This window comes from Anguilla rostrata, chromosome 2, assembly GCF_018555375.3.
Source record: "Anguilla rostrata isolate EN2019 chromosome 2, ASM1855537v3, whole genome shotgun sequence".
In the NCBI taxonomy this organism is placed as follows: domain Eukaryota; kingdom Metazoa; phylum Chordata; class Actinopteri; order Anguilliformes; family Anguillidae; genus Anguilla; species Anguilla rostrata.
Window position 1 is genome coordinate 13,914,145 of NC_057934.1, and position 27,229 is coordinate 13,941,373.

At 45.1% G+C, this 27,229-nt stretch overlaps 1 protein-coding gene across 2 annotated transcripts in view; it reads right to left on the reverse strand.

Annotated features, from left to right (window-relative positions):
* waplb (WAPL cohesin release factor b) overlaps nucleotides 1–20,209 on the reverse strand; it is a 39,802-nt gene extending 19,593 nt beyond the window's left edge. Inside the window, exons 1-5 of one of the 2 annotated variants that reach the window (XM_064320656.1) lie at nucleotides 19,891–20,209; nucleotides 15,425–15,945; nucleotides 6,758–7,442; nucleotides 5,862–6,157; nucleotides 4,145–4,266 (exon numbers count right to left, since the gene is read on the reverse strand). In XM_064320656.1, the coding sequence (XP_064176726.1) occupies nucleotides 4,145–4,266; nucleotides 5,862–6,157; nucleotides 6,758–7,442; nucleotides 15,425–15,923 (1,602 nt within the window). In that variant the 5' untranslated portion in view covers nucleotides 15,924–15,945; nucleotides 19,891–20,209. Of the gene's footprint in view, nucleotides 1–4,144; nucleotides 4,267–5,861; nucleotides 6,158–6,757; nucleotides 7,443–15,424; nucleotides 15,946–19,856 lie in introns of both variants that reach the window. The other variant, XM_064320655.1, reaches the window with a different exon arrangement.
* Between the last annotated feature and the right edge of the window lie 7,020 nt (nucleotides 20,210–27,229).

The following is a 27,229-nucleotide window of genomic DNA, read 5'->3' on the forward strand; positions in this document are numbered from 1 at the left end:
TGGAGCGTGAACGACAGGCAAGCTTCCTTTGAGATGCCGGACCAAAAACGTCAAGACCGCTCAGAGTATTATTCTGGTACCGCTCCAAATTCCATCTGGGCTGATAATGGTCAACTGCAAAAGCGAGAATGGTCCCAGGCCAACTCCAAGCTTTACTGCACTTAGGGGCCAGACTTGGGTAGAAAAAAGTTTAATGAGGCACTGAGGGAAAGAAAAGAGCACACCGCTCCAAGTCTTGCCTATGGGCTGCTTAATCAAATAAGAGATCACAGTTAAACATTATACAGGCAACATTAGTTCGCATTCGGCTTCACAAAAGGTATTGGCCACTTGCCTGTGGCAATTAGTATTTCCTTTGTGTTAACAGTTAAGTGAAAGTGCACGTATGTCACAGGACATGATATGCATGAGTCATCACATTCAAGTGCACATTATCTTTCTCTATACCTTTATTTCTTTTCAACATATGCTTTGTGTAAGTAGGAGTTTTTTGTCACAGAGCAGGGCTGAGTTCATGCGGTGTAGAGAACATTACACGTCCCTTTGGACAGAAGATGGGGCTAAACGCTAATTAGCCGCGAGCGGTAATTAAGCTACATTCAACCGCAGGAATGAGTCGGTACTAAGCACCGTGAACACCTGCAGTGAGCCCTGAAGAGGGGCTCTACACCTCTCCCAGGGCAGGGCACAGAGGCTCCCGCAATCGGACGCTTCCAGAGGCGCGCCGGATCGATCCGGAGCCAGTCTCGTCGCCGTCGCCGTGGCGGCTGCCAGACCCCGTTTATCGCCCGCGCTCAGACGTGGCGCCCGCGCCGGAGCCTGGAGCCCGGACCCCGCGCCCGGCCCGCCGGAGCCGCGGGATAATGGAGGCGCGCCCTTTCCAAAAAGAGACAGAGGGGGAAAAATAACCGTCTGGCGCGCGAAGCGCTTATCCGGAAAGCGTCCGAAACAATGAGGGCCATCGGGTTCCAAACGATGCGCGGCGGGGCGGGAGGAAGAGGAGCGTCACTGCGAGGGACAAAACTACGGCGGAGGGGAAAGCCTGGAAACGCCGTCGCTACGGAAGGCCGAAAGCGGAACGTGAGGGAGAGACGCAAGCAAACTAAGTAAATAAATACGATGGCGAACGTTGCGGCCGTGCAGTGCGGTGCTAAGGGGACTGGGCTCGCTGCTACCAAAGTTCTCAACTGCTGTTGCAATTGGCCCGAAATGCTCCGGTACATATCCAGGTAGACTGCATGTAAATAAAGCAAGCTGTGCGAGTTAGATAAGAGGCACCGGATCACACCCAAAATAAATTATATTAAACATTATATATTTATAAATTATTAACAGGGCCACCAGTTTGTTTCCTTGTTGCCTGCAGGGATTTAAACTTGTCTTTCAATGGTTATCCTGCAGGGGTCCCCATAGGCACTCCAAGAGTACAGCCACATGACAAATTGTACAACTGAGTTTCTGAACATTTATGAAAACAATTAGTTGATCTAATATGGGGAGAGTCAGGATAGAAAGAGAACATGTTAGGAAGTTTAAATGCTATGAAAAGCATGCCTCTGAGCCAGTGGTCTTCACTCCTGGTCCTGGAGAGCTGCAGGGTCTGCTGGCTTTCATTTTTACTCAAAACATGAGCAGCACGGCAATTGATCAGCTAAAGTAGGTGATTATACAACTAATTTCACCTGGTTTCATAGGTCAGAGTCATCTGCAGATTTTAAGGGGGGAAAAACCAGCAGACTCTGTGGCTCTCCAGGAACAGGACTGAGTATCACTGCAGTAAAAAACAAAATGCATCCACGTAAAGCAGGGGTGTCCAGTCTTATCTGAAAAGGGCAGGTGGGGCTGCAGATTTTTTGTTTTAATCCAGCACTAAAAAACCTGATTTGACTCAAAGTAAAAATAATAAATAAAAAAAAAAACTTTTTTGTGGAAGTTCAACGTTACATAACTGTTCTCATTTTTAATGTGGGCATTTTCCACTGCGTCTGACAAAAGCTGTCATTCCCCTATCCAACATTTTAAAATACTGCAGCATGTCCACGGTAGTAAGTGAGTGTCTCTTGTAAACATCACTGTCAATCATTCTCTGTGCTGAATTAGTGAAAATGACTTAGATTAGATTACTGAGGCGGTGCAAATGGCATCACTGCTTGAAAAGGGGCCAGACAAAGAGGCTATTGCGACCACCAATAAGGGGAGACAAACTGGTGGCCCTAAATATTAAGTATCCCAACAAGAGATACTTCAAGTCTTATATATATGATTTTAAGTATTCTTTTTGGGCTTTAAAGGCAATAGAAAGAGCACTGCATGCAGCAAATGAGGAGAGTCAGACAAGTTCCCTGTCACAATCAACAGGAGACCTGGTTTACAGAAGCTGAAGGACTGGCAGGCCTCTGAAGCCAATGCTTGCCTGGGGCAAATCACCATGCCCTCCACTCACCCACAGACTGGGAATGAACCCCGAAATATGTGAACTCCAGTTCAGTTTATAACCAGGCTGGCTCACCGCGTTCAGTTCCACCTTTTCCAAAACCAAAACAAAGACAATCCCATCGCAAACGGCCATGCGTGTCTAATGACGACAGGGACGCTCAACAATGACACTCAAAACTCCGTGCAAAGACGGGAAATGACTCATAAAAATGGTAATTGAACTGTGTATATTTAGTCAGATGCAGTGCCATAAAAAAATATTTGTCCCCTTCCGCTACTATTGCATATATGTAACAAAATGGTTTCAGATCTTGAGACAAAATGTAATATCAGACAAAGGGGAACCAGAGTAAACCCAAAGCGTATTTTTCATTTAATTTGATTTCCATTTAATTCAGTTATCAAAGACCCATGTCACCCATTTGAAAAAGTAATTGAAGGTTTTTGACCATGAACAGCTCTCTTCAGGTCCTGCCACAGCATTTCTATTGGGTTCAGGCCAGGACCTTGACTAGGCCACTCCAAAACTTTCATTTAGTTTCTTTTCAGCCATTCAGACGTGGACATGCTTCTGTGCTTTGGATCATCGTCTTCACGCACAACCCAATCACGCTTCAGCTTCAGCACATGGACAGATGACAAGACATTCTCTTTAAGAATTTTCTGGTACACTCCCGGGAAAATTTACTATGGTTCCAAGTGTTCTTCTTCTGGAGATAATGGCTCTCGCTGTGGTCCGGTGAAGTCCCAGAGCCTTGGAAATAGCATTGCAATTTGTTCCAAATTTTTCTCCCATCTCTTCTGGAATTTCTATTGATTGTGAGCATAGTTTGCTTGGAGAAATTTCGCGGTGACTACTTCACTCTGATGGTAAGGTTCGATATGAATGCGCTTTAGATTCAACAGGGCTGGCTGTAATCAAGCCTGGCAGTGTTCAATCAGCTGAATTTGATTATCAATTACATTTGGTTAATTGGATGACTGAGTAACTAAGGGGGTAATTACTTTTTTCACATGGGTGATATGGATGTTTGATTTTTAAAGTTTTTTAATTGAATAAAATCATTTTAAAATGTGCTTTGCGTTTACCATTTTCCTTTGTCTAATATCACATTTTGGCTAAAGATGTTAAACTATTCAGTGTAAAAATAGAAATTTATAGAATTTATAATGCATATATAATGCAAATTTCACCATCTCAGCATACATTTCTGAACCAGAGAACCTGCCGTCGTGTCGCACATCACTTAGTTCCAAAACTAGAATTAGGCTAATGTCTACGAGATAATGACTGCAATATTCTGAACTTTGCAGCCGCAAAGCAATCGTACACATTTCCAAGCCGAACATCAGATACAAGTACCCTGCCAAAATCCTCAAATCAACAACGAGCTCTTCACTGAAAATCCTCTCGTGCTTTTCTGTCATGTTCCATATCAAATAGCCCGCAGATCCAGGACATAAATATTGACTGATGCCGATGACAGGAAAGGTTTTTTTCTTGGAATAGGCCAAGAAAGAATACATAATGCAGCGGATTTGCATGTTTAGAGGGGAGAAAATACAGACATGTTCTTCCTAAGTAATGTTTAATTTGCAGAGCCAATTCGGATTTCAAACATGAGACAGGTTTTACCGATATGGTTTCTTACGCATGCACGTTGGCAACAGACGTGGTAAAATCCAGCTCAGAGCCAATCGTCCTTACCTTTTTCGGACCACTGAAGATCTTCCTCCCGCTCTCCTTGGATTTGTCCGATTGTTTTCCCTGTGACCTCTGCTGCACTTCCGGTACTGAGAGACAGGGGTCGTCGGAGAATTCCAGAATATCTGCGGGCAGAGGGAACAAGAGATTAGCAGTAGGAAAGGAGAGGGGAATCAGTTTGGAAAACGCAGCACACGCTGCCTATGGCTTTCCCGGGAACAAAAGGGCCATTAAGAATGACAATGGCTCCATTTATGTAGAGCTTAAGTATAATCAATGGCATACAGTCCAGGCATGATTTCAGTATAATAACTTGATGTAAGACTGTAAGCTTCAGGGAAAAACATGATAAAACATACTGCGCCTACTCTTGACACGAAGAAAGAATCGCAACTGAATTTATTGAGGGCTCTTGAGAATGAATATGCATTAAACGAAGTAGCAGGCTCATGCTTCATATGCATAGAAATTAATGCTCTCGTTTATGCCGATTCTCCCATTCTTAGCCATTTGCAGACTGCACATGTAAATAACTGCATTAGCCACAAGCTCCGTGCTACAGTGCTGCCACTGTAGTGAAAGCAAGCTAGCGGGCTGCGTTCGACCGCCATCTACAGCTTGGTATAGCGATAGCTAAGCGCACGACGCTCAGCTGCCCGACTGCGCTGGGTGCCTTTGTGTGGCTTCATGCAGACAGATCGGCGGAATGAAATTTGATTGAATTAGCGGCGTTGTAATCAGCTCATAAGCAGGCACTTCTCCAAGGACGGAAATTCACAATCAAGACTGTACTTACTTAATCACGTCCCCGAACCGAAAAAAAGTCAATCTCAACTCCGCCGCCTCTTTCCCCGGCACAATGCACCCCCGATTGGCAGACCCGCATCGACGGGCTTGCGTTGACCCCCCCCCCCCACTTGTCGAAAATAATCAAAATAAACGACTCGAGTTTCAGGAGAGCCACCTGCTCACCCGCTACGCTCACCCCAGAGGCTCTCCTGGACTTTGGGATCGCGCCAAGCTTCCTGTAATTATCGGTTCAATAAGGTACAGTATAAGAAAGCTGGCCAATCCGGTAGACAGCTGCTCATCTGGTTAACTCATCCTCTCCCAATGAACATGCCCAACCGTTCTAACAGTAGTGCATTGGCCACAGGACAGGGCTCTATGCTAACACACTTCCCAAGGAACACGTGTGCCCCTACGCTGAAAGATGTAGAAGCACGCTAATGCATCCCAATTAGTAGATGTGCTCCAATACACTACTTCCTGTTAGCACACCAGACCTGGGTCAAGCATGTATTTGTTTTGGATTCAAATACTTTTCTGCGCTCTATTTATCTTGCCTGGTGTATCTGAGCCAGCCGATATGACCAGAAGGCGGGGTCTGCACTTGTTGCGAGTATATAATCGGTTCCAATAGACCAGAAAAGATCAGCAAAGCGTAGAAAAGTATTTGAATCCAAAACAAACACGTATTTGACCCAGGTCTGTAGCACACCATCATTCTTAGTCAAGTCAAGTCAAGTCATTCAGATTTATGAAGCACTTTTTCTGACCGAGTCAGCACAAAGTGCTTAACAGACACTGACATGTACACACAGGTAGAGAAATACACACGTGTACATATGAGTATAGTAAAAGAAAAAACAATGTATTGTAGTGGCGAATGCTCCTAAAATGGGAGCGCTGTCATGCTCCGTGAGCCCTAGCGTCTGACCCGTGTTAGCGCTGGCCTGGCTGTCCTGGGAGTCGCTGGGCTGGGGGCTGTGGGCGCTCAGGGACATGGCCAGGGCCGCCGCCTTCTTCTTGGCCCTCCGGCTCTCGGCCGCCTGGGAGCCCTCGTCCTCGTCGCTGTCGCTCTCGCTCAGGTCGTCGAAGCCGAAGTACTTGATCTTGTAGTTGGTGCTGCCCGAGGCCGCCGGGTCGCCCTCCGCCTCCAGGCCCTCGTTCTCCTCGAAGCCGAAGAACTCCAGCTTGCTCTCCTTTTTGGACTTGCTCTGCGCGGGCCTGAACCTGCGGCAGAATCACGGTCGGGAGACGGTCAGGCTTTACGCTCCACCATGATTTACAGTTTGAGGTTTAGTCATCTGGCAGAGGCTTTGGCCAAAGCAACTTACGCAAGTGCTCTCAACGCGGTAGGCAAGTATAAATCTCTGGCCAACAGCCTCCGGGGTTTTTATTTGTGTCAGATTTACGGAATCGGGCTTTGTTCTGCCGCACGAGCGACACGCAGCGTACTTCAGTCTGCATTACGTCCACAGCAAGGACGCACCCCGCCATTTAACCATAATCCGCTAGATTTGTCACAAACACAAATCTGGAGGTAAGCACGAATGCAAAATTTATCAATTTCATCAGATCAAATAAAAACACAGAACGGTTATAAATCATTTATACTGCTGGGAGGGAAATCGGTTAGATTTGCTAAACCGTATTATGAGAAGAATGTGCTTCCAATGACCAGCTTGCATGAACCAATAAAAAAAAAAAAATTAATATTTTTTCTCATTGTAAAATGCTACAGTTGGTTCAAGCCAGCGAATGGCCAAGCAGGGTCTGCCGGTTTGTCCCGTTGCCAGAGGGAGGGTGATGTTGGGGAATCGGGCGGCTCACCTGGCGGGTTTGGCGGTGGCGGTCTCCGTCTTCTTCCTCAGCCGGCCGGCCTCTCCCGGGTCGGCGGAGGTGGTGCCGATGAACTCGTCCATGCTCCTCTCGATGGAGTCCTGGATGGTGACGTTGCACACGGACAGGCAGGACGGGTGCAGGACCGTGTAGTCTCTCGTCCGGCCCCGCCCGCCCGGCTTGCTCTCGGACGCGCTGTTGGCCTTGGCCGGGGCCTGGCCGCCGGCCCCGCCTCCTCCCGCTGGCCCGCCGTCGGGGGCCTGCTTGCCCTTGTTGGGCCGGTGGTACGTCCGGCAGTTGGAGGGCCGGAGGAGGGACTGGGAGTGGTCCTCGTCCTCGGCCAGCTCCACGGGGGCGCCCTCGCCGTCGCCCTGGCCCGCCTCGCCGCTCGCCGGCTTGTGGGCGAAGTCGCCGTCCGGGTCGGAGGCCGCGTCGTCCTTGGCGCCGGAGGTTTTGTACCCCGAGGTCCACGTCGGTGGGGGGTCTCTCAGCTCGGCGCTGGGGGAGGTGGAGCGGATGGCCGTCAGGGAGCTCCAGCTGTCGAACGGGTCCTTGGCCTCCGTCTTCAGGGCGGTGGTCTGAGAAACGGGCTTCTTGTCGCTCTCCGATGCGTTCTTGTACCAGGAGTAGCTGTGTTTTTCAGAGCCTTCGAAAGACCGCATTTGTGATGCCTTCCCTAAGAAATGACAAAGGGGGGGAAAGGAAAAACAGAAAAGATATTCAGAATAAAGTCTGTGTAAACCACTGGGCATACTCTACACATTCAGCTTCGCGTCACAAAGACACCTTTGACCTCACAAGCCAGGTGTACAATCAGGGACCACACCAGGAAATAATGCCGAGCGAGCACGCGGTCACGCTCATCGACCTTTTTCCTTTTAGCTCGCATTCCGGTCGAACAGTAAAGAGCCCATTTGGCACTGCGGTGCGGAGCGGAGTGCACAATCCGAGGGGGGTCAAGCATCTCTCTGCTGCGAGGACAAAACCCGGCGGCCGTTTCTCTGCGGCGACCACGCCGCGGTGCAGCCACGGGTAATGCCCCCGCGGCTCGCCGGCGCTGCCCGTTAAGTGCCGGCGACTCCAGGAAAAAGCCGTTCCAGCACGCCGGAAACCCGTAAACACGGGTCTAAAAACTAGCCTTAGCGCAACCGAGGCGTCATCGTTTTTCACGCAGGGGCAACCCTCGCATTAGCGCGTCGAGCGGCCAGGCCGGGGCCGGGGCCGGTGGAAATGAAGGCCCCGGGCGCACTAAAAATAAAAATCAGGGCCCCTGAAAGAGTCAAAACAAAGTGTGAAAAGGCCCCGGTCTGGCGCGCGGCGTCCGCTCGTTACGCGCGCTGTGTGTCAGCGGCCCGGCAGTTTCCAGCAACAACAGCTGCAGTTATTCCCCCTCTCCCCATCCCCATCCCCATCAGAGGGGGGCCTGGCAGAAACAACACAGACATAAAAAACCCAAAAAAACTCCAAAAAAACAGGCCCGTTCGGATGGGCTTAAAAAAGCCGTCCCCTCCGCGGAACAGCGAACGAGAGCGCGGAGCCCACCGCGACGCCGCCGCCAATGCTAATCGCTCTAGCCGCGCCGCGGGGACGGGAGGCTTCGAAACCGCCGGGGGGGGTTACGCGACGAATACTACGCGATTTTCAAGCGCGTTCCAGAACATTCTCTGTTCCGTTTGAGATGGTTTCTGCATCGCGTCGGTCTTGTTCGCGAAACCGGCGAGGGGCCTCGTCTCTCGGAGGCCTTGGCTCTGGGCCGATATCCCAGAAGCCATTACACCGCGATAAACCCCGCTGGATAGATTGCGGAATTAAATACGGCTGGCCCATAAGCTTCGGAAGGAATAAAAAGCATCGGCCCAAGACCATGAGGCATCGCTTCGCCCAACAAACGCATTTTCATGCTGATGCTCCAAATAGCACCTCAGGTCTTAGTTGCCTTGTTTCCTAAATTATCTGTAAAATATGATAACTTCCTGTTGTACGGGAAGGGTTCAAACAACCTGCTGAGACAACTCTTGAGAAATCAAGCCCATTTCAGACCGTTTAACTTTGTTTGTGAAGGGTTCGGTTACAAGGAGGATTTAAGAATATTTACAAACCAGAAACATACAGTCTGATGCCTTTTGCATATTCCACCACAATGAATTACTGAGCTGTGTGTGCTATAGTACCAAATTGATTAATCCCTGACAGACTACACATGGATACAAAACAGGAGGACCTCAAAGAGCAGCAAAGAAGCTATGCAGTAACAGGATGTGCCATCACAATTTAAGAACAGTATACTTGCTAGCCTGCTCAGAATTTCAACTGACAGACACATCCCGTGATAAGGTTAATGGGATAGCACAATGCTGAGTAAATAGCCAGATGGCGCAGGGCTAACTGCAGTTCAAACAAATCTCAGGATTTTCTAAAAGTTGCTTCCTTCCAATAAACCAGAGGCTCCGCCTCCACCCCGGTGTCGTAATCTGTCATAAATAATCCCCTCTAGCGCCTAATCCTCTACCGCGGCTTTAGGGTAGTTCAGCGATTCGGTTTTCACAACGTGCAAGTCCTGACTTGGGCCTGGAGGACACTAAACAGGTAGCAAGAGCTCCAAGGACTAATATGACTTTCATTAGCATATGCAATTTGAAGACGGAGCATTTAAAGTTAACGAACAAATACTGTGACAAAAAGACCTGTTTAAGGGTCTGCACACCAAAGGGCCAAATGCTAACCCAATGAGAATGATCAATGGAACATAAATTGGGAGCAAATTCAAATATTTAATTTACATGAACCAGAAGCTAGCGGCATAACTTTTAGCCACTCATAGTTAGGCGTCAGAAATATACACTCGTCTTAAAGTGAATAGGAATATGGACTTTTTTTCCTTTTTCTTTTTTTAAAAACACATCTTCCCTTATTTTCACTGCCTGTCAGCTTTGCATGCTTATGATATTTGCTTAAACGGATATTTCAGTGACCTGGCCAGCCAACTTTGTTATATTAAAATACTTGCAGTTCAAAATATAATAGTTACGAATAAACAAATAGAATAAATATATATATAAAAACAAGTCCAGAGCAAATGGCATAAATAAGTTATTCAAAGTGTTAATTGAGATGAGCAGAAAAACAGCCTGGGCAGGCTTTAATCGTTCCCCCTGCACGGCGCCTTTTAATATTTTAGATTTCCGAACCATGGCGGGGAGACATCAAGATTCGCTTCCAATTACATGCACCGATACAGAAAGATTTAATCCGCGCTCTGTTCATTTTAACCCGGCGCCCGGCTCACTGCGCCCCGACGTGCCGCCGCGCGGTGATACGAAACGCCTCCTCCCCGCGCGGGATCAGAGAGACGCCTCCGCGCCGCTGCGCGGGGTTTTGTGTGACGGCGCTTCAGGAAGCGTTGAGGGAGCGTTCACCTGCTCCGCTCGCCGCGCGGGTTCTCGCCAAACCCACCGGGTCACGTGACGCGCGCCGCTTTCGAAGCGAGATCCTTCCTGTGCCCTCGTACACACAGCGCTGCGCTCCCGTCGTGCGCGATTATCCAGCAGTCGCCTTTAAAAGGCAGAGAGGCTGAGGGAGAAACGGTTCATTTCGTGCTGCAATCACAGCTTTATTCATCGTGGCAGCCATGTTGCACCGTGCTCTGAATGGACTTTTCTTTGGACTGGGTTTATTCAAAAACAGTGCTCAGAACTTAAAATAAAAAAGCCTTTATTAAATGGTCAACGCACACATACAAACACACACACACAAGCAATTTCAATATAAGGGATATCCCTTTAGAAAAGAACAATAAACACTTGTGCTTGCCTGTAAACCTTATACAGCAAGCCAACGGTTGGGAAGATAGAGAGCGAGAGATAGACAGAGAAAGATGTACTACACAGCAGCTGGAGAAGTAAAGTACACATCGGAGGTGAAGACAGACACCTGTGAGCTACGCTAGCCGCACTCAGCTGTGTGCCCCAGCTTCTGTAGCACACGCACTGGCGTCACCTGCTACATGCTCCCCTTTCTCACTCAGCAAGGATCAGGGCTAATATGCTTTAACATAGGAGGCTTTTCAGCCAAATTTAACTCCCTTCAGACCTGCAGTGTAAAAATATGTGTTCCATAAAACCCCTTATTCAAACGTACAATGGAATAAATTCACAAATGCGACTTTAAAAGCAGAACAATTAAAGTGACTGTAAAGGGGCGGAAATGGTTACAATAACCATGAATTATCACAGAGGGAAGTATCCACTACACATCCACCAAATATCTATTCAAATTAATTTCTATAATAACTATAATAACACACAGTTTAAGTCTGACATAAAATATGTATTGAAAAAATACTCAGGATTGTATGGGCACGGTTGGGCCCGCCCCACCATCCCACCCACCCCCTCAGATCTTCCCAAAAGTACCGCCCACAAGCAAATAAACACACGTCGCTACATCTATCCATCCGGAATGTCAGAGGGCTTCATGGCCGCGAGTGCAATCGGGCAAACATGGCCGTATAATGTATGAGCCAAAAAGGGAGTTTCAACCAGCTCGACCGGGAACAGCCCCAGAAACAAGTTTCAGGAACTTGGCCAAGCAAAGAAGTCTTTGGTTATAATTTTGAAAGCCGTCCAGTTTTGTGAAATGGTCACTGCGCAAGCGGGTGTTTGCACCAATTGTGCCGGTGTAGCCGTGGCTTATCAAAGACGCCACCCGTCACTTATGAATTGCATCATTCTTACGAAACACCGTGACGCTACCCTTGACCTTATCCTCTATGTTTGTTCATCCAGGGAGGGCGCACAGATGGAGTAAATCCGGCATGCTTGCGATGCCAACGGAGGCTTGATCACAAAAGGAAATGACGATAATGAAACGCGATATGAAACGACTATAGCCCTATAGCTTTAGGGGACAAACAACTAGCCTAGCTAGCCAGCCGTTCAGGTAGCACCATCACAAAGGTATGGAGAAGGTGGGAGCAAGGGCAGGTTGGAGGAGGAGGGAGACTGGGAGAGAGATATGGTAGGTAAAGGATTCAAGAGCAGAAAAATAGCACCACGATTTTATATAACCATTACAAATCTCTATTGATAACGTGAACAATGATTCTCTAAATCTCTATAGAAAAGTGTTTTACTCAGACTTAGAGGCCGTTTTAGTAGGACAGAATACTTTTATTTACCTCAAACTACTATTCAATGACCATTACGTCAAGTCCTTCACGACATCAGGACCAGAACCCAATAGCTCAGAGCCTGGTCATAAACTGAACTCCACCCATTTAATCCCCAGATTGGAATGTTCAGACAGGTATAAATCCATATTACAATGCAACCAATTTCTCGTACTGTTGCTGATGCTTAATACATACCGTTATTATCTCATACAATGTAGTCTGAAGCTATTTGGGGATTTACCTTTACAATCACTTTGAACATAATGCACTCGCAAGAAACTCAGCAGCAGACTGATATTTCCTACCAGAATGTTCTCTGTGAACAAGATCATAGTTTACCTTCCCACGTAAATAAGGAACTTGTAGAGTTCAAAAAGGAATAAGCATTCCTCTAAACGGAACTACAATGAAAGATTGTTACAGTTTGATGGTGAATAAACTGCCGCAGCATATGGCTTGGCTTCACAGAAACCTTTAACGCTTTATATAGGAAATATGTTCGGTCATTAATGCGTTTTGTTTCGAGTTGATATTATACACACAGGCACAGGGACGGGCACACACACCCACACACAGACTACAGATACACAGGTATTCACCTCCTTTGTCAATTTTCACACTTTCTTCCCCCAGACTGTGAAACCTTGATATGACAAATTACACATTTAAAAATAAAATCAAAGAAAATGACTGTCTTGTTTAGCTAAGTATTTGATTGTGAATCCAATGGTAATTCCCCAGCTACAGAGTTCTGGGAGTGGGGGGGGTGGGGAAAAGGCCGTGAATCAACAATACCCTGAATCCCTACACAAAACAGAACTGGACGGCAGCAGAATGAAAGCCATTCCTGGAAAACCTCACATCAAATCTCAGAATTCTGATTATCATCTAAAAAACATATACCTCACAATGACTCAGTCATTTTGTGACTCAAGCCATGAAGGATACTCAGGCCATGAATGATATAATAAAATATCTGTTTTGAGAGATTGGCAAAACACAATGGTTCACAATTTTGATTTAAGCTATTAAAAATTAAAAACGCAACTAGTTCATACTGAATCAAAAACTCTGCCTATTTAAATATAAAGATTTTATATTTTATGACCTGCGATTGCATTTTGGTATGCGTCTTCAAGGCCAGAGCTCAGCCGTAGCAGACACGCGGTCAGACTACCGCGAGGTCGCCAGGTTCCTCCGCCCAATCAGCACCAAGCGCCTCGGAGGACGTTCTCCTCCAGCAAACGGAGGTCTGGGAGCACCAGCCCAGCAGGCCCGCGTTCGTTCTCCGAGCTCCTGTTTATGTTTGAGATTTCAGACTCATCTCCGCCCCGGTCACGCACAGCCCAAGCCTGCCATGCAAAGGGTAAACAAATCTCCCCTTCCGTCGGCAGCGAACGGCCGCCCGGGGACGGCACACAAAAAAGGTGCGTTTCTGGGACCCGTTCTGGCCCGCTTGGGCCCGAACGCTGGAGGTCAAACAGCGGGGAGCCGGGCCGATCGACGCCGAATTGCTCCTGGCAGGAATCGCTTTTGTGGCAGAGACTCCAGTGCATTCTTTTCAGAAATGGAATTTATTTTTCATGCCCGTTCAATTTAACGGGTCGGTCAAAGAAAAAGGACGGCGGTACGACTCTCTCTTCCGAAAAGCCGCTATTTAGGAGAAGGAGGAGCGTTTCCTAAGCTTCGCGCACGACACCAGTTGCTAGGGAGTGCCAAGTAGATGGTCTCAGGTTTCGACTAGGCTTTTAAATAAATAGCCCCAAAAAATAAAATCTTTAATGGAAAGTTTTGTTTGTTTAATCCTTAATGGCCAGGAAGATACATTAACACTTAATGGTGTGAAGGCAGGATTGGAAAAAAATTAAATAACCTAATTAAGGGCCTTTGTTTTTTTCAATTATCTCAATAATCCTGGAGACCCCTCAGGGAAGAACGAGTATGCGTGACCCTTAAATATCGCAAAATTCAGCCTAACCTCATTGAAATTACACATAAGGAAGACAGGAGTGCTAGACTCGCTATGTTCCCTGGTGGCACAGTCACATTCCAGGGTTTAGGGTCTCAGTCACTGATCATAGGGTTCGTCAAATCGAAATGCAACACAGCATCATAAAGCTATGTTACCTGCTTGAGAATATTCCGGTCTTTGGAGGCGGAAAAGAAGGTAGGGGGGCTCCCAAGGCATCTGCTGAAGTTTTCGCAAAGACTAACGGCGTGCAATCAAGCTCATCTATGCACATTTACATCTCTTAAAATTCAACCCAAAGACAAACGTGGCAGAGCTGGCAGCTCTGACGGCAGAAGGAAATCTGCACGCGCTCTCCTCAGTGCCAAAGACTAACATTAATTCAACACCTGGCAATTTCTGGGGCACCGTCGACTTAAGTGTGCTAAGTGGCAGGCAGCTGCAATGGCTGCTCGCGGAAATAAAGAGCAGTGTGCTCTGGGATATCAGAGAGGGGGCTCCCCAGCGCGTAATTAGGGTCTGTGACAGCCGCCTGTCAAGTTCCGAGCGGGCGTCGCCCGTCCAAACGGCACAGAGGGAACGAGGACACGCCTCGCAGTGCTGCGGAAGGCAGCAGGACTCCGTATTAAAAGAGCCGGTTCTATATTTACTTTCCTAATAACCATCAAAGTATTAAAAAGTCCCCGATGAGGTTTATGCAGTCGGAAAACGAAAATGATAATTGGCTTTCCCAGTCGACTTCTCACCACCGTGCTATAATGAGTGTTCTTCGCTTGCCGTTACCACGCTGAAGCACAAAATTTGTTGAACGCTTCAAAATCATAAATGATGGAAAAGAAATTGTTGGCTGGCTTTGGTAATGTTGCACAAAAATGTCGTCCTTCCAAAGCTCCCTCGCGAGCCTTCTCTGTGGAGGAAATCAAGCCCCCGACCCTGTTCATTCCCTGACATAACTGGTGTTTGACTAAACAATGATTGGCTAAAGAAAACAAAATCACATCCATCAATCATCAACGATTGGGACAAGAGCTGAAACAGGCCCTTGAGTTCATATATTACTAACTACACAATTAATATCACAGGCAGAAACGTGCCGTTAAAGAAGCAGAGTGAATTTAACTGCCACTTACCCGCAGCAAATAAACGGCTGCTTTCAAGCTCAAAATACGGATGGATCTTGTCATTAAGTGCCCGTCTCAGAGGCGGTATTTTCATCAACTCAAGAAGCGGAGAGCATGAGACAAACTATAAAGCAGTATATATACATATATATGTGCAAAAAGCTGCAGTGAGGAGATGTTATGCTAGAGCAAGTGTCTGTCTGAAGGCTCTAAAGTATTCCCATTTTTCGAGTATTAGCACCCAGAATCTGAGGTGTGCTCACTGGAAGAATAACTTGGGAGCGCCTATACTAATTGGGATATTTTAGTGCGCTCCTAAGTTATTCAGCTTTGGAGCAGACGTGCTGCTTGGGGGGAAATGTTAGCGTAGAGCCCTGTATGTGCGGTCCTGATCTTACCTGCAGAGGTGCTGTTGAAACCCCTGCCGCCGCCGCCGCCATCCTCAGAGAACCTCTGCACGATCCTCTCGCCATCGGGGGCCGAGGCGGCCCTGCTGGGGGCCACGGCCTCGGCGCCGGCCGGCTGGCCGACCCGGCTGTTGGGCTCGGACGTCGGGCCGGGCCTCTCCGACCGGGGCGGCTCGGCGGACGCCGGCTTGGCGGAGGCGGCGGCCTTGGGCTGCTGCGGGACGCTGCGGGAGGTGACGGGCTTGGAGTCGTCGTCGCTGTCGAAGCCGAAGGGGTCGTCCGAGCCCTCCGCCTCGGCGCGCCGGGGCCTCTTGGCCAGCTCGGCCACCTCGGGCCTGCCGCTCGGCCGCTTGGAGCCCAGCTGGGCCTTGTAGGTGGTCTCGCCCCATTTGGTGCTGAGGGTGGCCCTCTTGTTGGACAGGACCTCGTCGAACTTGGAGCTCCCGTCCCCTCCCTTCCTGCTGTAGGTTTTACCAAATCTTGATGTCATTGTGACGTCTGTTTCATATTCTCTGCGCAAAAAAAAAAAAAAAAAATTTGTGAACACGTTTCATTGGACGAACATCTTCATTTCAATTGGTAAATCACATGTTCGTTCTTTTGAATACTAGGAGAAGTAAAAAACAATAGTATGTAATCACTTCCAAAAACAAGTAAATACTTCACAGCAGACCTGGGTCAAATACATATTTGTTTTGGCTTCAAATACAGACAAAAATAGTTTGTCTGGTGTATTGGAACCTATGACATTCTCTCAGAAAGTGCAAACCCCACCTTTTGGTCCTACTGGCAGGCCCAGTTGCACCAGGCAAGATCAACAGAGCACAGAAAAGTATTTGAATCCAAAACAAATACGTCTTTGACCCAGCTCTGCTTCAGAGCAAAGGCTACTGTACATAAATTATGTCTTCACAGCAATATTAATATTATTATTATTATTTTAAAACTTTTTACCATTTAGTGATATTTCAACAGCTTTTCTGAACAGTCAACAGAATAGCCAAACACCTGCACCCACTAACTGGCAACAACTGAAGGTCATTTCACCTATTGAAGAATGTGTAGAACATACATCGAATCAAAAAGACACCTAATAAAGTGTCATTTTCTTGAAAATGTCACATTTTAAACTAAAAGGACTGTGAACCGCCCACCAATGCTGAAAACTGAAAAGCCATATAATGGCGGTCTTGTGCCAATCATAGAGTTTATCAAATAAAAATAAAAAACCAACATTTCATGCTTTAATACTTCTTTAATACATGCTTTTAAAGGTTGCCAAGTGTCTGTTAACAAGTAGCCTAGATAAATAACTGAGTCATTCCAATTATTTAAATTCCAACAAACTGGCATAAATGCAATTAACACGTTTTTTCAAGTTAGCTATGGAGTGGTAGGCCCAACTCTTTTTTTTCTTTTTAACATACTTGGAAGTTTCCATCTGCAACCTTATCACAAACACCAAGAGACAACAGCTCAACTGCTGCAAAAATAAAACATCTACGCCATTTTTTATTCATAAGAATCTATAAGTTTCCTTTTATGCCGCAAATTGCTTGTGAACGTGATTGAACGTGAGAAACTAGGTGGGAGGCTACGAGATCCTCTGCAGTTCATGAAATGTTCAGAAACATTCAGCTTCCTCCCCGAAAACCCTGTAAAACAGAACTGCCGCAGACAAAATCTGATCAATGGAGAAAGCCACCCACTTGATAACAGAAGTGTTGCTTTTCAGTAAAAGCAAGTTCTACAATAACTTGGATAATGACACTTAAAGCGATAGTTCACTTCCTGGGATTTAAAAAAAAAAGTATTATTTCAGGTTCTGTGTGTATGTTTTTGTATGGCCCAGACAGTTTCTGCAAGTGAAAAAGGATATTTTAGTTGCATCCAGAAGTTTCTGATAACTAGCCAGCACAACAGTGGTTGAAATAGGGGTATTCAGGGGGTTTGTGGTTTAATGCAAGATAATACACTTCAAGTAACTTCAAAGCAGCTTACACATCCCACAGAAATAAAAATATTCGGCCCAATTTAAAAAAATAAAATTAAAAAAAACTGCAAAATGGGAGATAGTATACACTCTGGAACATTTTCACAGTAAACAGTAAGGCCAAGCCGCAAAAACTGGTGTTATTTTAAAGGCGTCACCAAACATGGGTACTTTTTGGAGGACAGCTATTGGATCTGAAAATTCAGACATTTTTTTTTTTCAGGCACAACACTCTTTCTTACTTTCAATTAAAAAATAACACAAGATTATGACCAATGGGTGAATTAAAATTTTTTTTATGATTTCAAATGATCCAGGATATTTGAAATGGGTGCTGTCTTTTGCTGCCATGCCAGACAGTACAACAATAGAAATGCAGTCCATTTACCATCAAATGATAAGCATAGACATTGACTACCAAGCTAAACTCACACCAGCACAGTGGGCCTGACCTACCTTATTAAATTTGCATTGTAACATCCCACAGTTAGTATGCAAATATAGCCTTACACCTTCAATGCATGCTGATTGGAAAAACTGTGCAAAACACAAACCCATGAAAAACTGATTCAAAAAATAATGCAAGCGCATGTAGATCTTGGTAACTTTAGCATTATATGCGCAAAGCATATTGGGTAGCTACGCAATGAATAATGCCAAACTAGCTGAACTGAAATTCACTGAATACACGGTTTACTATGCAGTTAAAATAGTGAAACATTCAAAATAAATGCATTCCGTGTAGCTAGGACAGGCCATCTACATACTACAAATGAATAAACTACTCCAGACCAACAATGGAAAGCTCATATTTCTAAAGAAACTGTGTCAACCATTTCATAACAGCACTTTCCATTGCAACCAGTAAAATCAATGTTCCAAAAAGTTTATCATATCATAGTCAGAAATAAGTTAGCGGTTTCTCATAAGTTCTAGATTATTAAATCCTTTCTTAAAGTTTTTCTAAACTATACGAAAATGAGCATTTAGACGGCCAACTTAGCTGTAATCAGTTTTAATATGGCTAACGTTAGCACAGCCGGCTACCTGACGTTATGTAACGCATGCGTAAAATCGACAGCGGACTTTCATTCACTGTAAACATTACGTAGCGAGTTACAAATACAAATATCGCCTTAATCGGTCTCTTCGTCCAACAATGGTACATCAAAAAACGTGTACATCACCATTATATGAACATCCATGTAAACATTTATTAACTTCGAACTGTCTAAAAAATATACAAAACACTGCATTCACATATTAGCGTTAGCTAACGTTAGCAGCACTGGCTAGCTCCAGACTATGTGTGTCAGTTTTACGTTGCAAGCTAGGCCACTTACACTTATATAGTGTTACGTACTTGTAGCTACGTTGTTTTAATATAGGGAAACAAGCAAATCTATGATAAAGTTCTCAAATATGTCTAGCTAACTGCAAAAACGTTAGCCCAGTAAGTGCTGACACTATCTAGCTAACTAGCATTTCCACTGCCTATGGTATCTAGGTAGGTAGCTAACGGTGTTAATAGCCAGCTAGAGTTCGATTTGGTTAGCTGACGTTAGCTACTGTTATTTTCGCTAGCACTACATAGCCCAAGATAAATCTGAAGCGCTAAAACACGTCAAAACCAGCTCACCTAGAAAGCTAAAAAGCCGAATGTAGCTAGCTACTGTAGAGGGCGAATTAAATGGCTACGTAAGTTAAACTAGTAATACGCAGACTGATTCTATGTTTTGCGTTGGAAGCGCTATCATCAACAGCGAAAATTGATAACGCGCGACTGGCTACCTAACGTTAGCCAACATCAACTAACGTTACCCAAACAAGCTAGCTAACGTTCATGTAATTTCCAAAATGACAGCACCGCATAGTTAGCATGTTAACGTAGTCTGAAAATGCAGTTTGCCTCCTCGGTTGCAGCTATGTGAACACGAAAGATGTAGCTAACGTTAGTATCTAACGGTAGCAAGTTCCAATTCCCCATCTTGGTAACCCTGACTGGACTATGGCTGCTAACTAGAGACCGCTAGCTAAGCTAAAGTTAAAACTGCCTTTCGTCTCAACCAAAACTAACGGGTTAGGCAGCAGCTAAATAAATCATTGAATGATTCCGATACATGTAACTGTCTATATTGCGAGGACCGACAGTTGACGACGTGTTAGCACAAAATACACATTAGAAGTTAGATGTTTCTAGCTAACGCTAATAGCCTAGTAAATCGAGACGGGGACACCAATGAACACCGCTGAATGCTTGCTAGATAGCTATCTAGAAGGCTAATCTATTAGCTAGCAACCAACACTAGCTATTTCGATGCCTGCATAAGCAATCAGGCAAGATAGTTACCTTATGTTATTACACAATTCGTACCTTAGCTATATTTTCCATCACTACTGAATATTGAACAGTTGCAATAAATGACTTACTTGGCGCTCTAACAGGCCAAACCACTCCACTCACAATCCGAGACGGCCGCTTCTCTCCACTTGCACCCGACTGGGCCTCCTTTAAGCTTGCTCGCAAAATATAAACAAGGTGGCAACTACTTCCAGAAAACCCAAATTGATCTCCTTCGAGTAGTGCAGCAAACCTCGTAGCACCAAGGTCAAGAATAAAGTAAGTTTTTAAAGTTAACTTTCAGTTATTTCTATCTATTTGGTTATTTCAAACTCGATTGACTTGGTTTTGCTGCGCCGATGGCTTCCATTCGGGTTCCCCCTCCCTCGTTCCTTCGATGCCAACAGCAGCGTCACCTCGCCGCAAGCACAATCTGGTCCAATCAGCGTGACAGATATTAGGATGTGACGTTTAAACCGCCGGGCGCAGCGTCAGTAAGCTGCGATGTTATTGGTATATTCAGAAGGCAACCATTCGAGAAGGAAAATGAACAACAGTGTGTAGGCGGGTCGTGGGGGGCGGGCTAGTAGTTCGAGAGAGAGTGAGATAGAGGCTGTCCCCAAGTACTGACTCAGAATCAGCACAATGCGTTTACATTATGTTAAGAAATAGAATTAAGGTTTAGTCCAGATGAATTTAGATCGGGTGTTAGGGGCTAAGACATTTGAGCAAGTAGTGGAATTGCGGCATTGCGTGCACTTAAATACGTAAACATGTAAAACGAGAGGGACTGTGGGAGTAGTTGTTCACACAGCGTTTTAGTTCAAGAGCGCAATAATTTGAATTGGACAAACTATGTAGCAAATTATGTCATGATGTTGACGTTTGCTACAGTAATATACTGGAGATTAATGTTTCTCACGATCTACACCACCATCCTTGTCCTGTTTTTATTTGAGCTATTGCAGGAAGGCTGTCCCTGTAAAAATATCCCTCTTAGAAATCTTTATCAGCTAAAAAATGATGTACATTACTAACTTTGCTATCCCCGAATTCACTAACAAATGTCAATAATGGAGTCAAATTAATATATGTCGTGCAATGTACATGTTTATTAATGATAATTACATGATTGGTCCACCATATACCACTACAGTGTAAACAGTATACAAATCAAAATTGATTTTCCAGATGCTCATGTTTGCCTATTTGTTTGCTTATTTATTTATTTATTTATTTATTTCAGAAACAGGACCCTTTTGTGAATGAAAGAGTGCCAAAATGCTTGATTGTTTATTTCTATGTCTGTTCAGTCCCAAACCTCAGAATTGAAACAATAACTATGGGCTACTAGTATTGATTAGGCCTACGGTATTGATTTCTCCCATCGTAATCATGTACAATGTTGTTATTCATATCATATTGTCATATGAGTTTATTGTTGTAGCTACCCACCAAAGCATCACCTTGCTAATATTGAGAAATAATAAATTCAATATAGGCCTATCCTTTTCACTAATTAAGTTCAAAAGTCATGTTTCCGAATATGAGTCGCCAAAAGCCATTACTGTCTAGTGATATTCATATGACATAGCCTACATCTCTGAGTAGTGGATTTTTGTATATATCGCTTTTATATGAATCCCATTTTGATATAGCTTATCCCTTTTATTAAATCCAAAAGTCGATTATGTGAAATGATGGACCACCAAAATCTGTGAATATTCATATGACTCTCATTGACAGATTTTTGTAGTAATATCGGTCAGAAATATTCTGGCCAGTCCATTGCAGTATCAGTTGTCTAAGGACGCATGCCTAAGGATACAAGTTAACTAGATATTGACCTTTAAGAGCATCGGTTCAGGATGACTTAAAAGCAATATTCTGTTCATTTATTTAGTTGAGCCTGTCACCCAATGCATGCTTTGATAGGCTGCAGAACCTGATCAGGATAAGTGGATATAGATTACATTACAGGCATTTAGCAGGCGCTCTTATCCAGAGCAACTTACACAACTTTTACATGGCATCTATTTATACACCTAGATATAAACTGAAGAAATGCAGGTTAAGTACCTTGCTCAAGGGTACAACAGCAGTGTTTTACCCAGGAATTGAACCTGTGACCTTTAGGTTACAAAACCAGCTCCTTACCCATTATACTACACTGTTGCCCAATGGATGGATAGATGGAGTTGGACATTAGAGTTGAACAGTTTTACATTAATGAGATGCATAGATTTGTGTTAATATAATACAGCAGGCTAGTATAATTATAGCCTAATACTTATTTGAATGGCTCAACTAATGCTCAGTTGCAAAAAGAGAACGAGAACAGTTTCCTTCAGTGAGTTTGCAAAGTATTGTTAGCAAGTTTAAGAACTTGCTAAAAAGATTGGTCTTATGGAGGTTATTAGTGCCATCTTCTGGTGATGATTTCTAATCTTGGTCATTGATTTACCATGGAACGTACAGGTCACACTGTAATGTAATTGTAAGTACTATATTTTGTCATTAAGCGTAGTGTGACATTCAAGCAGTGTGATTTAACCAAGCAAGTGGTGAAAATTTTGGCTTACAATGCTCCTTTGCTTATATGCCTTATCAGATGTGTAAACGAGGGTCAGTCTGAATTCACTGTTGGTCAATTTCTTCGATACATATGTGGATAGACCAACGGCTTGTAGTTGCCACGTCCCCAAGGGGTGAACCCCTGACACATCCGTCACGATTATGACCACAGCTGTGGGAATCTACAAAAAAACAACAAAAAATACCACAGCATCATCACAGAGCACAAGGCAGTGGGGCACTGGACGTGGAAACAGCCTCATTTTACTCCCCTTACAAATAAAATGATAAATGCTTCATATTTTATGTGCACTGTTCTACATGGCATGCTTTTCCTTGCTCAGCAGCACTTTAGTAGGATTGAAAAGTAGACTGGGGACCATCATCGCTCACATGTCAGGTGTGCTCTGCAATCACCAACAACTGCACTCAAAGAAAACATTCCTGTTTTCTATGCAAGGCCTTTGACTATGCTGCCACATTTTAGATGGCTGGGGCTACTGCAGTGCAGCTTGTCCCGGATCCAGGAGAGAATTCAGAGAGAATAATTCATTTTTCATAAAGGACCGGTCTATTTTGATCTCTTTATATACTTTTCTGACTGAAATACACCGGTGTATCCTGCCGTTTTGTGATATTTTAAATAAACAGGTCATTACCTGCCTTGTGCTCCGACAGTAAGGCCAAAAAAGATGTCATTCTGTGTGTGTGTGCGCATGCATGTGTATGTGTGTGTGTGAGAGAGAGAGCATGAGATGGGATTTAGAAAAGTGCACCTCCTCCTGACCCGCAGAGAGCTGGGCCCGCCCTTGGCAGAGGGCCTCGGTAACTCAACGAGAGCTGATGGCCCTGCGGCGGTATGCCATCAGATATCTGCCCGTGGCACGCTGTGCCCACGGTGTGCCAAAGTCAGTGTTCCCGAGCCAAGAGCATTGCCCGTCAGGAGGAGTGCTAGACCCCGCCGGTGCCAGCCTCGCCAGCCTGGTGTCGCGTAAAAAACTGGCATCGCCCCGGCGATGAGCACCTGGAGAGATCTGACACCAGAGCTGTGCCAGCTGCCTGGCATTTACACAACCGCTCGAGAGACAATCAGCCTTTAGACCTCTGCCAGATTCACTTTGCATTAGTGTTAGACACCATCGAATCATTTTACACTGCCCTGAGCTTTTCTCGTCTGATGAATGTTGAAACTGATAGCGGTTTGTGAAAAGTTTTAACTGGAGCGGTACTTGAAACGGCAAATTGGAGGGAGTAATTTGGTGCGCCGTGATGGCATATTTTTCAGATAATGTGATTTTTTTTTTCCCGGCAGTAAAAACGCCAGAGAAATATGTCTGTCACAGGAGGAGAAAGATAGAGGAGCGCGTTTCTGTGAATCCTCTGCATTTTGTATGAGTGCTCAGCTCACTTTGCACTGGTGTGCTCATCCACCAATCGCTCCAGAGCCTGTTGTGTAGCGTCCTCCCCTCCTGTTTGAGTTCCAGCTGGTCGCTCCGTTTTCTGGGGGGCTGACGAGGCCGCCTGAGGGGAACCCCCTCCGTAACCGTGGACGCGCCCGCGGAGCAACCAGCTCTAGACGCTGGTACGGTGCCAAGGGCACAGGGGCAACCCCGGCAGGCGCTTTCCTAAAAACAAAAGAGGGGGAAAATCGTTCGGCCCTGATTTTTCTGCTGCGGCACGGCTGTCAGCCTGATGCTATCAGTATGGAGTAGGCTGCTTGCCCAAATCGGGAGATGATTCTCTTTAATTTGGTTTGCTTTTGTGCAGAGCATAATCCTCCCCGTAATGGGGTGGGTCCCCCAGGGAGGGTGGGTAGCTAAGCATGCTGGGGTTATTCTGGCTGGTAGGAAAGAGCGCCGCCTTATGGGATAAAATGGGTGTATTCCACTGCGATACATGGCACCTACAGTACATGCGTGAGTTTTGTCTGTGTGTGGACACGTGTGTGTTTGGGTGTGTGTCAGTCCGTGTGTGCATGTGTGTGTGTGTGTGTGTGCGTGCACGCGCACGTGTGCATGTGTGTGTGTGCGCGTGTGTGCACGTGTGTGTGTGTGTGTGCGTTAGCAGTTGATATATATCTCCCTCTTTCCTGTCAGTGTTTCTAAGAGAAGCTCTTCTACCTGCTGTCCACACCAGCCTGCCCAGTCAGTGTGTGTGTGCTGGGCATGTGGAGATAATCTCATATTTCTATTCTTTCCCTGAAGGTGCCCACCTCACAAGGTTAGATAGAAGAGCTTTTATAACAGTAAATCCTAGCAAGTGTCCTGAAGCCTCTGGGGGTCACTAAAATATATTAAGGAATTTATCGCCAGTAATCAAAAGAACTAATGTCTAACAATTGTATTAAAATCAGGCATTTCACAGTTACAATCTTTAGTTATATATAAAATGGTAAAAGTGTAACATGGCCAAAATTGCAAGTTAAATCTTTTCCATTTAAAGCTAATTTCTTATTAATGGAAGCTAAGTACATTTGACACAGAGCAGAGGAAGAGTGCAATGTCTTGCCTGGGGGAGTGTCTGATTTCATGGTCTGTCTAATTGGAGGTCTAGCCTCGCTAAAAGGTTGAAACTCTAAGTAGAAAATGTTGTTGGGTAACGGCTACGTGGCTGCTTGGGGGATGTCAGGGAAAGCAAAATGACAACACTCGCGCTAATCTCTGCTAAGAAGTTGTTTTGGAGAGCCTTGCTAATTGCTGGGAGGCACACCAGCTCTACTGTATGTGACCGAGTCAGGGACCTGGACTGAACCCTGCATATGTGCCAGGGAACAGAGGGCCAGGCAGCTGGTAGCCAGCCTGTGTGACCATATGCAGCGATGCTTACGCCGGCTGCCTCATCACAGTTAGCATCTGCATTGAGACTTCACCTAATTTGATATATTGGGAAAGTCAAAATGTTAATTTAGCCCTTCAAAAAAGTAAGTAATATATACAATATATGGCAGTGTATATAAAGTGTATGAATAACAGTTTGATAATAATTGAGTTTTTGTGGTAACAGCTGACTTGAACTTGAAAACTACGGGCATTTACGTATAAGGATCAGTCACATCATGAATTATATGCAGTAAGAGTTAAAGTCAGAGAAATCATTTTGTCAAGTGGCTAGTGTGTTTTGGCAACTGCTGTCTTCAATTTGTTCTGGCAGAGTGAATTGATGAGTAGCAGGAAATGGCAGTCCATCTTAGGGGTGACTCACTTACCTTCTTTGCTATTACCCCCTCCATGCAAAGAAAAGTGTGGCTAGCGCACGGCTATTTATCATTTGCAAGGGCCATTATGCAAGGCTTTATAATACGAGAGGCAGGGCTGTTTGTCCTTACACACATGGGTGCGTTGCGCCGGCACGCCCATTTGACAGAAGTGATGCATTGGGGATGCTGGGCCGTTTTTAATTACGTCCCGGTGCAATCTCCGACCCCTGCCTCAATCCAGGCAGTGACTCAGCGTGTCTGGGGGGGCACGTGAGCCTTTCACTTGGACGAAAGGACACGCACCCACGCCAAAACTGTCGCTCTTCATGAACCCTTTTGCGTTCCATGGGCAGAGGTTTATCGAGGTCAGCCAGGGTACGCTTGCTTTAACAACGTGCGCAAGAGATACATCAATTACTTTGCTCTGCATGTAAGCACAGAGCAGTGGTAGGAAAATGTAATCATGTAATGGACTCTCTGCCTACTTTCTCAGAATAACATTTTTCTGATTCTATGTAGAGTCATTTGCAAAGAAATTGCTACATTACACATGCAAGTAGGCTATTTGTATGTATGCCTTCTGTGCATTTAACACAATTGCCATCTATTGTAAGTCTTTTGAGTACAATACATGCCCTGTGTGTGTATGTGTGTGCGTGTGTGTGCATTTCCAATACAAAGCAATAGGCCTGCAGATGACCGAACTTTAGATATATAGCTGGCTGAAGGACCAGTCTATTCAGGTTATATATGATTGCCTTTATCCAGGTGAGGCCTAGCACCTGTCATATAATATCCCAGGCACAAGTCATTAGCCTTGAATCTTAGCTCTCAAGTAACCGAAGCCCAAAGCGACAAATATCGATCCCTGACTCTGAGTGTCTGTGTGTGTGTGTGTGATTTCTCTCTCTCTCTACAGAATGTCCCCCTCTAGAGTGTACCATATTTTCAGGACAGTATATTAGGAGTTCAGGTGGCTTCAGTTTCATCATCTCCTGTCAGCTGTGCAGTTTATCATGCGTGTATTTCAGAGAACTCTTTCAAGTGCTCACGTCAGTTAGGGCAAGTTGTCAAATACTTAAACTTTGTGAACATGATATGATAGTGCTTTTTCCTGCTGCTTTCCATCATGAAAAAATAAACATTTTTAAAGTATATGTTAATATATTAAATCATAATAAAAAGCTGAAATAGCACTTAGTAGTAATCAGATGTAGACTGCATTATCTTGCAATCGTAATAGTAAGCAAAACACACTGTCCTTGAGAAACACGCTCCTTTAAATTGTTCATGTTCAGCGGCTGGCTTTGATGATGAAGTCAGCTCTGCTTTCTACATCTTAACAACAATAAAGGGCGATTTTCACTGTGAAGCTGCCAGCCTTTGTTAACTTCTTTTTGTAGCGTGGGATCAGTGGCAATATTTCCCTCACAGACGGTCCTCAACCCTGATAACCCATAGTTAGGCTTCCTTTGAGGATGTGGCTATTTGTCTGGTGCCATGTCACTGTGCACTGTGGACTTCCATGTCCCATTTCCCACCCTGCCACCCTATATACACTGGCTGTGTGCCCTTTGGCAACCAGCTGACTTTTACATCTATAAACATTTAAGAAGAATGCCAGATCTGAACCCTATAAATCTGTTATGAAGCTTGACATTTTCAGCTGCTGCTGTATCATTTAGTTAAAAT